This window comes from Anabas testudineus, chromosome 18 (genome assembly GCF_900324465.2).
Source record: "Anabas testudineus chromosome 18, fAnaTes1.2, whole genome shotgun sequence".
Lineage (NCBI taxonomy): Eukaryota > Metazoa > Chordata > Actinopteri > Anabantiformes > Anabantidae > Anabas > Anabas testudineus.
In genome coordinates this window covers 20,965,682-20,981,474 of record NC_046627.1, presented here as the reverse complement: position 1 = coordinate 20,981,474, position 15,793 = coordinate 20,965,682, and the positions used below count along the sequence as shown (strand labels likewise).

Below are 15,793 nucleotides of genomic sequence, written 5' to 3'. Positions count from 1 at the left end.
CCCATCAGTATTGTAAGTACTCACTTTTTTGTTTTTGTGTTTTAATTAGGAACTTCAAAATTTTAGCATGTTCTTATGTGTCAACAAAAGACAGGGCCAAGATACTGTGGTCGAGATTTATTTATTTATTATGCATTTTCAAAGTTATTAAAACGTTATTAATAAATGTCAGATTCAGTTATGAAATAGGCTCATTTTAATGTCAAAATCAGCTGTGTAATAATTGTAAATATAAATGAATCTCTAATCTAATCTAGCCATTTACCCTTGCTCTAAGTAGCTGCTCTTTTTTCTCCAACCAGATCATTTATCATGACGAATGTCTGTACAGTCGTCATCACCACTCAGTTCTCTGAGAACATGGGAGGAGAAACAGGAGAGCAGCGAGAGGGAGCTGTCTTTCACACAGCTTCGTTACAACATAACCGGCTGGATTAAAAACATCTTCTGTAGACACAACAGGTCATATACTTTATAGACTGCATGTACAGCAGCAACACAATTAAGTTTCAAGCAAAGGTTCAACAAATAAAAATGCAACAAGCTTTTACATTGTCTCTAATATTATGACGGCTGCTGTCCTTCTACTTTGTATTGACATAGGCATGGCAACAGGGTGCACCCCAGACGCATCACGAGCAGGAGAAATGTTTTATTGGTGAGATTAGTCAGCACCTTGAGCAGTAATACATCAGCAGCAGTGTTGTAGCCATAACTGACTCCATATCTTACAGATGCCTGCCTGGGTGCCTTTCAAAAACAACTTCGGGGAATTGTCAAGAGCAAAGTTTTTGACTGAGGAGTCATGTTGGTGGCTTTTATCAGTATAGTCACCCTGGCCATTGAGCACTATGAGCAGGTGAGAAGGAGAGTCTGCTTTTGTGTTGTCTACTGCAGGCTTCTGCAAGTTTGAGGTGTGTGAGGTGAATGCGATACCGGAGCTGCTAAAATGTTCAAAAACTAAACCAGTTCTGGCTGACAGTTAGTTTAAGGGGGCTGCTATGGGGCTATTGCTCCCTCCCTCGATCTCTATCTGTCTTGCCCTCTGTCTATTCTTGTTATACAGTGAGGGAAAAAATTATTTGAACCCCAGCTGATTTTGTAAGTTTGCCCACTAACAAAGAAATGATCAGTCTATAATTTCAATGGTAGGTGTATTTGAACAGTGAGACACAACAATGACAAAAAAAATCCAGAAAAATGCGTTTCAAAAAGAGTTATAAATTAATTTGCATTTGTAAAGCGCTTTGAGTAGCAGTTAGGTAGAAAAGTGTTTTATAAGTGCAGAACATTTACCAATTTACCATTTACAGCTGGGCAAGACAAAATGGAAAATTAGCTAGAAATGGTCATAACACATACTAGAAAGACAGAAACAGGCTACTAGAGCTCAATAAGGACTAATCATTTGGGAACAGGACATGTCTGAGGAAATAATACAACCAGCAAATAAAGTGAGACAACTGAGTGTCTTGTGAGAACAAATGTGAACTAGATTTAATTGTGTCCAGTGGTTTTGGCTTACGGCTTCAAATCACGTCTGATTAGACCCATTTGTTAAATATGAATCATCAGAAACAATTAAATTGTCTACAACAGAGGAATTTTGATATAACAATACTCTAAAATAATTTTGGGATGTATTTTAAATACTCTAACTAAGATAACTGAATTATTCTCACAATGTTATAGGATTACAATTTGGAATATAATTTCAATTTTACAGTATGGATTAGATAAATGAAAGCAAAAGGGAATTGAACCCTTTTGCTTTCATTTATCTAATCCAATGCGTATTATGTATGTTTGTGTTTAGGTTCCGTCTATTTTGCGTCCGCGTGATCTCTCACAAGATGTTTGACAACGTGATCCTGATGTTGATTCTCTTGAGCTGTATTGTCATTGCCATGGAGAGGCCTTCAATACACCCTGCCAGCATAGTGAGACACACATACTGAATATGTTGCACCAGAGAGAGACACGGAGTAAACGCTCACATGGTATCAAGATGTGCAGTAGATACACACGTCCATATAGTGACACACATTCGTGCACCTGGATACATACTTACTTATTTTTTAATAATTTAGCATGAGTCATTTTGTGACCCATTGTGAGGAACTCTGTAGTAATCCAAGTACACTGGGGGTAGATGTAGTTTTTCTTGAGTTTACCTGTATTGTGGGAGTGTACTTCAGCACATGATCATCTAAAACATAGAGGGACAGTACAACAGTGGATGGAAACAGAAAATAAAGTAAAATGAAATTAAACATGAACTTTAAAAAATGTTGATCTAAACGTCACATTTCAAAACTTTAAATGAATCAGAAACACCTCAAAGTTACATAGAAACTGTTCTAAATGAAGTGTTTACTGGTGATGGTTAAAAATCAGAGAAAACTAACTATTGTAAGTAATGAACCGTACCTGCAGCTGATCCAATCTTCACCTCAGAATAAACAGAGCTCTCCTCTGGTTCATGTTTCTTCCCTGTTAGCAGTGATCACATCAATGAATGAAAAGACTGTTACTGTTTCTATTTATTGAAAGTTGTTCTCACTACACTACATTTGATCCCAGTTCTCATTAAATCAAACACTCACCCTTCTCAGTGATGGTCTGAAGCTCAACTGAGGCATATGTGACTTCTTGCACCATCTTACACTGAAGCAACAGCTCCTCATTTTCTTCTGTAACTTCTATATATTTGACAGTATCAGTAACAGCAGCTGGTTGTGGTCTCTAACCAACTATCCTCAGACTGAACAAGCTACTTGGATGAGTAGTGAAACATTTAAGTAAAGTAAAACACAATCCCTGATCTCACAGGACCTTTTCTAAAACAAAAACTAAAATCTGTGACTTGTCAACTCAACTAAACTGGTTTAGATTGTAGCCAATACAGTTTGTCTGTTGAGGTACATGTGAGCAGAACGCAGTGCTGAAGAAAAACAGAGATTTGAGACGAGTGGGAGTGAAAAGGATGAGAAGTGAGTAGATTAGAGGGACAGCACAGTTAGAGGAAGGATGCAGAGAATATCAGGAGACGAATGATGAGGCTGGAGCTGCCAGAAAGGAGGAGAAGAGAAAGACCAAAGAGGAGGTTCATGGACATGGTCGGTGTGACAGAGGACCAATCAGAGAACAGAGTGAGATGGAGACAAATGACTGACTGTGGCGAAACCTAAAGGGAGCAAGAAGAAGGAGAGGTATCAAAGATGAATATCAATGTTTTTTTAAATGAACCCATCATCACGACCCTAATTAGTACCAACTGTGACTGAAGCATTTAAAGAATTAGAATAGATTTAGTAAATTTCATTTTTAGAAAAAGGACATTTGGAACTAAACTGGTTCCAATTGTCAGCAAATGAAATGAAGCTTAAAGTACAGAGAAACTCAGTGAAACATGTTTGTGCTTTTCAAGCAGACTGACTAAAGAATCTCTCTGAAACTAGACTTGTTACGAACCAACAAACAGGGACCGATGGGGACCAAACAGGTACAAACAAAAGTATATTTATTAACAACAAAAGAAGGGCAGGGGACATGGGAAACTACACAAACCAACATATATCAAATTAAAGAGACCCAAAAACGCTGTAACATACAAACAAAACCATAACCCAACATACAAAGTAACAACTAAAACACAGGCAAAAAAACTAACTAAAAACTGAACACACTATTGTGAACAGAACACAAAAACAAACTCACGAATAAGAAATATAAAGTAGCAACGAAAAACCACGCACTAATGCGGACAAGAAACTAACAGACTCACTAGACGTACAAAGTAACAAACCAAAATCACTGCAGGAGGCAGGATGGGCAGGAACAAACAAACAAAACCAACAGGACTAAGTAACAACTAAAAAACACTGCAAAAGGCAGGCAACTTACAAACTCACAAACAAACTCACGAATGAAAGCAAAGTCCAACAAACTAAATGCAGCCCAGGGTGATCCAAAAAGCAGAGTGACAAACTGACGTGGGTCCATGAGAAGGGAGCAGCATGAACGAACGTGAAAGATGTGTCATGAATGAGTGACAAACCAGCAACGAACTGAGGACTGAGGGGTGATTTTAAAACAGAGGGATGCACAGGTGAACTGAATGAGTCAATTAGTCCAGCAGTGAGTGGAGGGCGGAAAGTGGAGGAAGTCCATATCTGGTGTGAGACAGGAGGGTGAGACCAGAACAAAACAAAACCAAAGCCGCAGACAGGGGCAGAGGGAGGAACTGTAACAAGACTGAAGCTGATTCACAGAACCCAGTGAAACTTGAAATGGGTCAAACTGCTCTAATGCATCGTTTACATCAAGGAATACATGTACATAGATCATCTTGAAACATTGTAAAGAATATATACAAATAAATATTGATAAAATAAAAATAATCAGGTTTTTATTGTGACTGGATCCAGATTACAGTGAGTCATTCAATCACTTACACACACACACAATGAATGTCTCATATCTGACACACATACTGCATGAAGAGTGGAGTTAGAACAGAGCAAGAATTAAAAACTGCTTTTCAGTGTAACTATCTTCGGTGGTGCTGTTTTTAATGAGGAAGTAGATGAAGAAATCAGATTTTAAAACTGAAACACCACAAGAAAACAGCAGAGTCAGGAACAAACTAAGTGAAGCCACTGAGAGATGAACAGTTGACATAACATCCTGTATGTGAAGAACTGATGGAAAACACAGATTTTCAACCTCATGTGGGGACATGAAAAACCCTGCTGTGCTTCACGTCTAATCTCTGCTGATCTCCTCTAGATTTACCGACACTTTCCCTACATCCACACCTAGTGAGATCTCACCATGAACACACTTTTCAGTATTTGTTCATGTTTTTCATCTGAATGTCTCGGAGCTTTCTGCCTTCACATAACTGAGATGAACGGGACTAGTTTGTGACATTTGACATGAAAAGAACAAATGTCTTGTTGCTCTGAACAGTTCACAGAACAATAATCTGTCTTTTGTCAAGTTTGATAATGTCAGAGGGAAAAGACTGTGGGATGTGTTTAGTACATAAAGCAATTAAAAACAAACAACTTACTACTGGAAATATGTGTAAAAAGGTAAAAATACAAATAGAACATACATAGTTACATACTGTACATATATCAGCAGGATATGAAGTAGATCAAACTACATATACACAGTAAACGTGTGTGAAAAAGCTTCTCTCTGCACCGTCACCTCTGTCCTACTGTACAACTAAATGATCATTTAGCTGCTGTTTGGAACATCCAGCAATCTGTGCTTTGTGCTGAAATAACAGAATATGTACATCATAATCTTATGAGCATGTGTGATGATGTGTTCTGTTGTGTCATCTATTAACACATTACAGGACAAACTACTGAACATGTTGTCATGTTTTCTAGCAGAGATGCTCACAGTGGTTTTATTAAATACTGTCAATCATTTGTCTTTGGTTTGTTTTCCTTACAGGCCTGATAAAAAACACAGAAACAACATGAAGTTATCAGAGATGCTTTCTGACATTATTATGAGTTGTAACTTATCTAATTATTTGTCAAATAAATCATCACCATAAGCTACATGGCAGCATTTTTACCAAAAGACGTTCCAGGTTTGACTTGGGAATAAACAGGTTCATCTGTCGCTGCAGCAGAAGATTTTTCTGTGAACAGAAGTGATCTGATTGAAATATTTGTTTTGTCATAATTAACTATGATAACATAGTGAACTGACAGGTAGTCAGATTAATATTTCCATTACAGTTCTACAAAATAAACTTACAGTAATACAAAAAGACAGGTAAGAGGTAAGAGTCTCCCATTAGATAATTACTGCATGGATGATTATGTGTCAGCTACCAACCAGTTATTTAACCCTAACTGATGCAGTGAGTAGCTTCTCAGTTCTCAGGTTTTTAAACAACCACGTCAGAAGACACATGCTGTGGTTGTGGAAAAGATGTTAACCTGTTTTAGAAGGGTCAAATTACAGGCATAAATTAAGCACAGAAAACATTAAGAAGACTGAAACTATAAAAACTGGAAGAAGGTCATGTGGTCTGATGAGTTTAGATTTACCCTGTTTCAGAGTCATGGATACATCAGGGTAAGAAGAGAAGAGGGTGAAGTGATGCACCCATCATGCCTAGTGTCTACTGTACAAGCCTGTGGGGGCAGTGCTATGATCTGGGGCTGCTGCAGTTGGTCAGGTCTAGGTTCAACAACATTATGTAACCAAGGAATGAGGTCAGCTGACTACCTGAATATACTGAATGACCAGGTTATTATTATTATTGACCAGGTATATTCTAAGATGACAATGCCAGGATTCATCTGGCTCAAATGGTGACATACTGGTTCAGGGAGTGTGACACATTATTTTCACACATGGATTGTCACCACAGAGTCTAGAGAATAACCCTATTGAGAACCTTTGGGATGTGCAAAAAAAATAATGCAACTCTGGAGGGGAATAAATGTTGTGACATAGCAGAAGCTTATTAAAACAATGCCACTGAGAGTGTGTGCCATAATCAAAGCTATAGGCAGTCTAACAAAATATTAGTGTGACTTTTCTTTTGGGCAGGCAGTGTATTTTTCCATTATGTCTTGTCACAGCTCAGGATGAAGGGGTCAGTTTGTAAACTGCTTCAAATTGGTGCTGTTGGCAGAGACTTAAACATTTGCAAATGTGGATTTCATGCAGTGTGCAGACTTTACCCACCTTTGTTTTCCTTGGCTTTCTCTTTCTTGTTTCTGTCGATCTGGGCATACACCTTACTGTCATCTGTAACAGAAACAACATGTTAGCATTGGTTTGTTCAGCAGACATATAACATACAGCTGATTTATGTAACGATGAATGGTGACTTTACTGAACTGCATATTGGCCCATAATTATATTTAACCATGTGACATAAGCTTTGATTTCTGAGACTGTACTTCCCGAAATAATCCTATGAAATCGTCAAAGAAAAATAACGATCATTTAAGACACAGAAGGCTGTAAAATCTTTAAATTAGATCTCTTGTTTAATAATTGGAGTCCTCACCCTTCTTCTTTCCAAAGGTTTTAAGTTCAATCAAATAATATGTGGCATCATCAGATTCATCTGAAATATACAGATGGTTTTAGTATTAAATCATTACAGACATTTCTAACTAAACATACAGTATGAATCTATTGTTACTGTACCATTTCCAGTGTTTTCAGAGTCGTTCACTGATTCATAGATGTGAGCCTCACCTACAGGGAAAATTAATAAATACATTTATATACAATTAAAAATTATATTTCAAATAAAGATACTGTCAATAGAACAAGTGCAAAGACAGCACATCTTTAATATTTCATAGTCTTCATTTCTTAAATTTAATAAGTCACACTCTGGCCTGTAAGATATATTCATATTTTTCTCATCTACAGTCGTGTCCTATAAGAAAACAGTGGAGCAATAATATTTTTTTGATTATTTCCATGTGGTAGTTTAGGTTCAGTTCAGGTTGACAGTTTTACATGTGGATTTCTTGTTGTGATTAAATCACCTCAGGAACTGATTGTAAGGAAGAGTTAATGCAAAGTCAACAACAGCAATAAGAATCCAAATAACAAAAAGGTAAAGCAGAGAAACCTAAATCATCATCATCAGTTCAAATACTGACCATGGAGAGGAGAGGACTGGTCATTATGTTGGTTTTCACTCTGGTTGACCCTGTGATTTGTGGTGGGGGGGCTGCTGCTCTCTGACTGAATCCACCTTAACAGAAATAAATACATATGTTTAATCCAGAGGTGGAAAGTGCTGCTGTTAAATATAAGAAGAGAGGAAACAGTTTACTGACCTGATAAAGCAGGAATCTGTGAAAAAGACATTTGTTGTTACATAGTTTTCAAACATAAAGCATCCTGCTGCTGTTTCATGCTATGACTTTAAAACACATCTATGTATCTGAATAATACAAGAGAAAGTAGCAAATAAACAGCTCATATCAGAAAGACAAATATCTCACGCTTGGACCGTCTGAAGCGACACAACAGGAGCAGAAGAACGAGAAGAACAAGAGAAAGGACTCCACAAACCAGTCCAACGATCAGTGACCACGGAAATATTTCATGTCCTGCAGAGACAATAAGAATAAATATTATGTTGTAGTCAGAAACTTCAAATAATCTATTTTACACATAGGAAAATACATAAATCATTTGAATCTTACTCACTCTTTACTGTCATCCAACTCTGTGGTGACTCTTTTCCTGAGTGTTGACATTTGTAGAAACCTTCATGTGACTTTGACACTGCAGAGATAATCAGCTCCACTCTGGTATCATTTTGGAGAAGTTTGTCATTTTGATAGAAAAACACGTTGTTGGAAAGTTTTTGTCCTGTCTTCAATCTGCAGCCAAGAGAAACAGACTGTCCCTCAGTCACAGGATGAACAGGACTCATCAGGATCATATCTGCATCTAGAAAACAGTCAAACAGTAACAAGTTTCAGTCAGAGATCATCTGCAGAAGAAGCTGACGTAGAGTGATGCGACATTTATTTACTGATATTTAATCTAATACTTACAAACTATAAGTTACTTTTTGACACATAAACAGCTTTTCTACAGTTTCTAGGAATAAATGATCTAACACTTGATTTGAATTGTGATGATTGACACTAAATCTTCAGACTAATCCTGATCTTCACCATTGATAAGAGACAGTATGGAACTGTCCTCTCTTTGGAAACAGAATAAGAGTAAAGCTGCAAATGGGATGAAGCCAAACGACAGCTTGTTACAGCAGCTCTAGAGAGAACAGGACATATGGACACATCAATATACTGTGTCATTTATCATTTGAGCCCTGATCAGATGTGTCACCAAATGTGGTCACCAGAGGGAGCTGCTGTTTGAACAGTACACTATAAAGTAGAAAACAACAACAAAGAAAACTGTAAAGTCAAACTATCAAGATTATTAGTTGTGATATTTTTGTCTGTTGTTGTCATGTTATTTAATCTACTGTACCATGTAGCAGAGTCATGAACTAAACTCTGAAAACTTCAGTGTACAACTCAGTTCTTAGGAAGTAAATGATATAACTGCATTTAGAAGATGCTGTAAATACAGAAATGAAATGAAAAGAATCCAACATACTGTGTCCAGTGATGTTGACTGAATTAGTGAACTGTCCTGATCCAGACTCACACCAGTACACTGCAGAACTGTTCAGTCCACTAATGTTACATGTGGATCCAGTCATCGTCCCCCAGTCAGAACAGAGGGACAGGTAACTGTCCTCAGGAAACCTCCTCACTCTCCACTCAGTAGAGTTTCCTTCACAGCTCAGAGACACAGAGTCAGAGGTGAAGTGTTGAACTCTGTCAGGACTCACAGTGAGAGACGCTGATGGAGGAAAATCTGAAACACAAAACATGTTGTACACAGACATGTCGTGACTTATACAGAGCTAAACAAGAACTTCAAAAGATTTCTCATTTTTATTAATATCATAAGTCAACAGGATACCTGGAGATTTCTTCAGCTTTACAAAGTTCATTACTTTGCTGACATAGATTTTACATGTTGGTCACAGACAAATAACTGGAAGATAAAGATGAAAAGAAAGGAACAAAGGAACAAACTGACCTCCAGACCAGACAAACGTTGGTTTGCTGTGTTCAGTGTAAAACACTGGTTCTCCTCTTCCAGCTCTACACACATATCCTGCTGTGTGTGTCTGTCCATGAACCATGTAAGAATCCTCTTCAGTGCCACTGTCACTACCAGGTAGCAGCTCATATCTGTAGAGTCTGTCTGACAGTTTGGGAACAGTCTTATACCAGTAGAACCTCCATCCTGCAGATGGATGTTCAACCTCACACTTCAGAGTTACTGAGGCTCCAGGACTCAGCCAGGATGGAGACACAGTGAGGACAGACTGGGGTTTATCTGTTGGAAACAGGTTTTCTCTGTATCACCACATGTTATGTCTACTGTGCAACATTAAATTCAATTTATCTGAACTTGAATAATCTTGTAAAAGGTATTAGAAACTTTAAGATGGTCTAACTATGGAAAATCTAAATTGAAACAAAACAAAACTGAAACATTTGTTCTTGTTGAACTTTGTACCTCACTTGTAACTTGTCACTTTAGATTAAATCATCAACATTTTCAGTTTGAATGACATAACTTGACTTACTGTTGTTCACTGTCAGTTTGATGAAATCACTCCACTCTGTTGTTTTATATTGAGCATTTTTCTTTCTGCCTTTACACCTGTAGTTTCCACTGTGTGATGAACAAGCAGAACTAATCCTGAATTCATTTTGATTTGAAGGTTTGATGGAGCTGGTTGTTTTCCATTCATATTCCCACTCAGTGTCTCCTCCCTGAATCTCACATCTGACAGTGATCATCTCTCCATGGTAGATCTCAGACCAGTTGGGATGCAGAGTCACAACCACCTTGTTTGAGACTGTTACTGTTCAACAATTTACGAGAACAACAAAGATGTCAAATTGTATTCAGACAGATTTCTATTCTACATTGTGAGTTTCAAATCTTCTTGTCAAACTCACCCAGTTTTTTAATTGTTACTGACTGACTGTACTGGGAGTAGTAAACTGGTTCTCCTCTTCCTCCTCTGCACCAGTACTGTCCTTCCTTTGAGACACTGATTTGTCCATTTGACTTGAAAACATCATCTTGTCTGATCAGGAGTTCAGTGGATTGATCTCCTCTGTACCAGTAATATTTCCAACCAGATGATGGATTCACAGAGCAGCTCAGAGTCACACTGCCCCCTACTGGAATGACTTTTATGTCAGCGTTCAGTTCAGCTTCTGGTTTAGTTTCTATTTATTTTAGAACAAAGACATAAAAAAGCATTAGTGTCTTCATAAATCTGAGTAATGTTCTAAAATAAATTAATGAAAATGACTAAAACTAAATATGGCTGAACTCATTGTATCATGGATGCACAAATTATTCATATTATCACTGATCTGCATCATGAAATATTTTCTTTCATGTGTTAAATAAATAATTAATTAGATACTTATTAAATGGAAACATGGGTCGTATTTTAATTTCCTGTTTATTTGTTGTGATTTGATGTGATTAACTACAGATGCATCATGCATTACTTATCAGTTTTTTTCAGGTTTATTTGACCTCAGTAAAAAAAATTCTCTCGAAGTTCAGTGCTCTGTGGAAACTGGACTTGTCTGAGATTCTGGACTTGAGTCCAGAAAAAGTGTTTAACAGTGATCTATAATCAGAGCTATCTGATCTACCTCATGAGCCAAAACCAAACGACATCATGACAGAGAGTCAGAACCTTCCACACAACCGACCCCCATTAAATTTATCTTTATTCTTGTAGTAAACATGAAGAGAAGTTTTAAATTAAATTAAAGATAATTTTCATTATTTTCTTCATTGTTCTACTTACGTGACACAGTCAGTTTGATGACTCTGCTCCACTCTGTTAACAAATAGTCTCCTCTGCCCCGACAACTGTAGTCTCCACTGTGGGACTCAGCAGCTCTGTAGATCCTGTATTCACTTTGTGTTGGATATGTGTTCAGGTTTGTTGGTCTCCATTCATACGTCCACTGAGTACGTTCATGGTTCTGGATCCAACATCTGACACTGATTGTTTCACCAGTGTAGATCAGAGACCAGTTGGGATCCAGAGTCACAGTGGGCCTGATGGAAACTGTTGACATGGAAACAGTTTTCTATCTAATATCTACTGTATCAGCAAATCAATAAACAATAATTCAAAGATTTATAAGATGTCAAATGAGAGTTTGACTCATTTATGAACTTTTATCATGAAGTTTTGTGGAGAACAAGTGGAGGAGAAAGTATCATCTGATAACTCTGACTCTCACTCTTTGACATCTGTCCACTAAAAACACAAAGACCATCCCACCTAAAATCTACAAACATGTATTTTCAGGTCTTATTCTGATGAGAATCACTAATTAATACAGTAATAGAAAAATAATATCACCTGTTTTATTAATAGTTACTTCATTACTGTTCTCTGTGTAGTAAACTGGGTTTCCTCTTCCTCCTCTGCAGTAATAGACGCCTCCTTCTGAAACTCTGTTCTCTGATGACCAAGAACCTGAGTTACGTCTGAACCAGTATTTCCAGCCCTCAGACTCGTCCACAGAGCAGCTCAGTGTCACTCTGCCTCCTGCTGGTATGACTTCACTGTCTGCTCTCAGTGAGGCTCTGGGTCTATTTGCTGTTAAGTTCAATGTAAAAACAAACAAATGTTAGAACAAGACTTTCCCCACATTTCATTGACTTCACTATATTGACTAATTCATTTGCTGCTTCTGTTAAACATGAAACAGTTTTTTTTTCTTATATTTCTTCAGTAACTGATCCAAACCTAAATAAATAACAACCCAACGGGGAAACTTTACTTCCAGCTCCCAAATAGATTCAGATTTAAACCAAGATAGATTGATACATTTCTATTAGTCCCATGATTCACTGGTTTACCTGTAGCCTTTACAGCACATTTTAGAATAAGGGAACACAACAAGTAAGTGATCTCCAAGAGTTCAATGTGGTGTTATATATTATATACAATGAATACAAAGAAAACTGCTACAAATTCTAATTGTAAATGTGAAGTATTGTATTTCAGAATATATAAAAATATCGAACTGACCTGATACAGTCAGTGTGATGGTTTTACTCCACTGTGTTGAAGAATAGGAGTCTCTTCTGTTTCTGCCCCTACACATGTAGTTTCCACTGCTGGACTCAGAAACACTGAGAGTCCAGTAATTAACATGTGTCTGATGTGAAGTTGACTGAGGTGTTTTCCATTCATAATCCCACTCAGTGTCTCCACCTCCCTGGATCTCACATCTGACAGTGATCTTCTCTCCACTGAAGATCTGAGACCAGTCAGGTTGTAGAGTCACAGAGACAGAAGTGGAAACTGAGAGACACAAATAGAAACATTGAATTAACTCAATTAACTTGATTGGTGTAAAATGTCCTGACAGATGTTTTGAAATATTAGAAACACAGGAACTAAACTCACCAGTTATCTCAACAGTGACCTCATCACTGTAATCAGTGTAGTAAACTGGTTTTCCTCTTCTTCCTCTGCACCTGTAGATTCCTCCTTGTGAGACTCTGATATCTCTGTTTTCTTCACCATCAACCTGAGCTTCATTAGAGTTTGAGGTTCGTCTGAACCAGTCATATTTCCAACCATCAGAGTCGTCCACAGAGCAGCTCAGTGTCACTCTACCTCCTACTGGTATGATTGTTGGACCTGCTGTCAGTTTGGCTTTGGGTATAGCTGTTTTGATTTAAAATAATGAAATAAACAACTTAAATCATGAAATGTGTAGGTTTTAATCTAAATATGAAAACAACTTTCAGGTTCAGTCAGTTTAACTTATATTCCCCAAATATCAGATTACAATAAAAAATAATATTTCTCCATGGTAGATTTCAGACCATTTGGGATTCAGAGTCACAACCACCCTGTTTGAGACTGTTACTGTTCAACAATTTACAAGAACAACAAAGATGTTAAATTGTATTCAGACAGATTTCTATTCTACATTGTGAGTTTCAAATCTTCTTGTCAAACTCACCCAGTGTGTTAATTCTAACTGACTGACTGTACTGGGAGTAGTAAACTGGTTCTCCTCTTCCTCCTCTGCACCAGTACTGTCCTTCCTGTGAGACACTGATTTGTCCATTTGACTTAAAAACATCATCATGTCTGATCAGGAGTTCAGTGGATTGATCTCCTCTGTACCAGTAATATTTCCAACCAGATGATGGATTCACAGAGCAGCTTAGAGTCACACTGCCCCATACTGGTATGATTGTTGTTGTAAGTTTGGCTTTGGGTTTATCTGTTGATAAAATATGACAAAACATGTAAATTATTCAGATGGAAATTACTTTAAAGTCATTTAAATTTACTTTGTCATTTGACAGACACTTTTCTCCAAAGTGACTTATAAGTTAGATACAAGTCATGCAACAGACTCTACTATTGGAATCCTTCCACATATTTTACACTTTTTTTATCTTTCAATGCCTACAGTCAGTACTACAGCAGTTTTAGATTACAGTGCACCAAAATGCACCATGTGTTGAAACTATCAAGTAATTCTGGTCAAAGTTTCTGAGAAAAAAAAAATCTTTACACAGTGAAATTAAAATATATTTTGAAATAATTTAAAATCAGACAATTGGACAAAACACACTGAAAGAATAGGATCATAACTACTATCAGTTGTGTTGGTAAAACATTGATGACTCACCTGATACAGTTAAAGAGACAATATTACTTTTTTTTATTTGATTTGAGCTCCTGTGGAAACCAAAACAGTGGTATTGACCACTGTAACTTGTAGATAGAAGTTGTAATGTGAAGCGTTTATGTGAATTGTACTGAGCAAACTCTCGACCGTCTTTATTCCATCTGTATTTCCAGTCAGTGTCTTTTCCTTCCCTCATGTCACATATGAAGGTCACAGACTGTCCAGTAAAAAAACTGGACCAGTTCGGCTCAAGAGTCAAAACAGCATCTAAAACCAATGGAAACAAAAAATAACAAAGTTATGAATATAAAGTATTACAGTACAAACTATTTTACTCACAGGGAGAGATTAATCATAATTAATTAAATAAGAAGAAGAGAAGTGAACATTGACCTTGAGCATGTCCAGAGGAGAAGATTGTGTTCAGCACTGAAATAAAGACTGAAACTTAGCACATTAAGAGGAAAACAGCAAACAACTGGACTTTCATTAATGACTAAATGTAACAAATGATCAGTGGTAAAAATCACATCAAACTGTATCTGATGATTTAACACAGTCGTCCTCTAAAGATCCTTCCTACAAAACAACCAAGCTGATAACAAGTGTGCTCTGTTCAAAGTGAACAAACATTTTCTCTCATTTGTTCCATCAATCAGTGATTTACTCACAGAAAAACTGCAGCACACAGAGAAAAGTGTGTCCCATCCTCATATCCAACACCGACTCTCGGAGAAATTAACCAAACTGCAGCAAATGAAGAGAAACTCTGTGAAAACACAAGTTAGTTCATATGTGAAGTAAATGTGAGAAACATGAGTGATGAACATTGTTAGTAGAGTGTTTGGATAACAGCATGGAAAACAGGAGACTTGTACAGTTTTTGTACTAGAAATACAGAAAATGATGATGAACTGGTTTTCTGGATTTTCCATATATTTTAACAGCAGACAGAGATGACTCCTTGAGCTACATTTCAAACACAACAACAACTGTTTCAATAACATCATGGTTAAACCATTAACTACAGTTTTCACTTGAAGTCAGAAACTAACAGGAACAAAAATTTCCCATTTAATATATTTACTCTTCCCACGTTCTATGACCAAATAAAACTTTAGATTTACAGTAAAAAAACAGATAAATATTAACTATATAATTTGTTCTACAGTAAAAACCTTTAACCTTTTACACCAGATTTATAAAAATAGCCCATTTTACAGGTTCGATCTCAGAAACTCTCTTAACTTCCACCTACAGCTGCTTTATTCAACAAAAACTAATTATTCAATTTTAATAAATAAAGTGGTGATGAAGACTGTAGTGATGGTTTGTTTGGTTTCACTCCAGTGAAACCAAACTAATGAATTAAAAGGAGAACATATTTCACATGTATACTATTAACTGCAATAAACTGGTAAAGAAAGTTTTTAAAATCATTGATAAAAGAAAATAGAAAAAACAAAAATATC

The 15,793-nt window shown here is 36.8% G+C and overlaps 2 protein-coding genes and 1 long non-coding RNA gene across 3 annotated transcripts in view; 1 reads left to right on the top strand and 2 right to left on the bottom strand.

Moving 5' to 3' along the window:
- The window catches only part of LOC117153014 (basement membrane-specific heparan sulfate proteoglycan core protein-like), a 328,715-nt gene that overhangs the window by 216,360 nt on the left and 96,562 nt on the right, over nucleotides 1-15,793 (bottom strand). The window contains exons 21-22 of the mRNA XM_033326552.1: nucleotides 12,020-12,259; nucleotides 11,453-11,719 (exon numbers count right to left, since the gene is read on the bottom strand). Coding sequence (XP_033182443.1) covers nucleotides 11,453-11,719; nucleotides 12,020-12,259 — 507 coding nt within the window. The remainder of the gene's footprint in view (nucleotides 1-11,452; nucleotides 11,720-12,019; nucleotides 12,260-15,793) is intronic.
- On the top strand, nucleotides 312-1,051 carry LOC113157428. Its single transcript, XR_003298472.1, has 3 exons — nucleotides 312-462; nucleotides 604-658; nucleotides 735-1,051. It is a non-coding gene; the product is annotated as an uncharacterized LOC113157428 (long non-coding RNA).
- LOC117153018 lies at nucleotides 5,537-9,622 on the bottom strand. Its single transcript, XM_033326564.1, has 9 exons — nucleotides 9,151-9,622; nucleotides 8,224-8,469; nucleotides 8,016-8,123; nucleotides 7,848-7,863; nucleotides 7,668-7,762; nucleotides 7,201-7,251; nucleotides 7,058-7,117; nucleotides 6,730-6,792; nucleotides 5,537-5,668 (listed from the first exon to the last, which is right to left on the bottom strand). Exons 1-9 carry the CDS (start codon nucleotides 9,443-9,445, stop codon nucleotides 5,583-5,585), a joined length of 1,020 nt encoding a protein of 339 aa, XP_033182455.1. The 5' UTR covers nucleotides 9,446-9,622; the 3' UTR covers nucleotides 5,537-5,582.

Coding starts and splice junctions, on each gene's coding strand:
- LOC117153018 (XM_033326564.1), bottom strand. CDS start 9,445: ATGTCTGTGTACAACATGTTTTGTGTTTCAGATTTTCCTCCATCAGCG. Junction 7,252..7,667: donor CCAGTCCTCTCCTCTCCATG/GTCAGTATTTGA, acceptor TTTTCCCTGTAG/GTGAGGCTCACATCTATGAA. Junction 6,793..7,057: donor AACCTTTGGAAAGAAGAAGG/GTGAGGACTCCA, acceptor TTTCTGTTACAG/ATGACAGTAAGGTGTATGCC.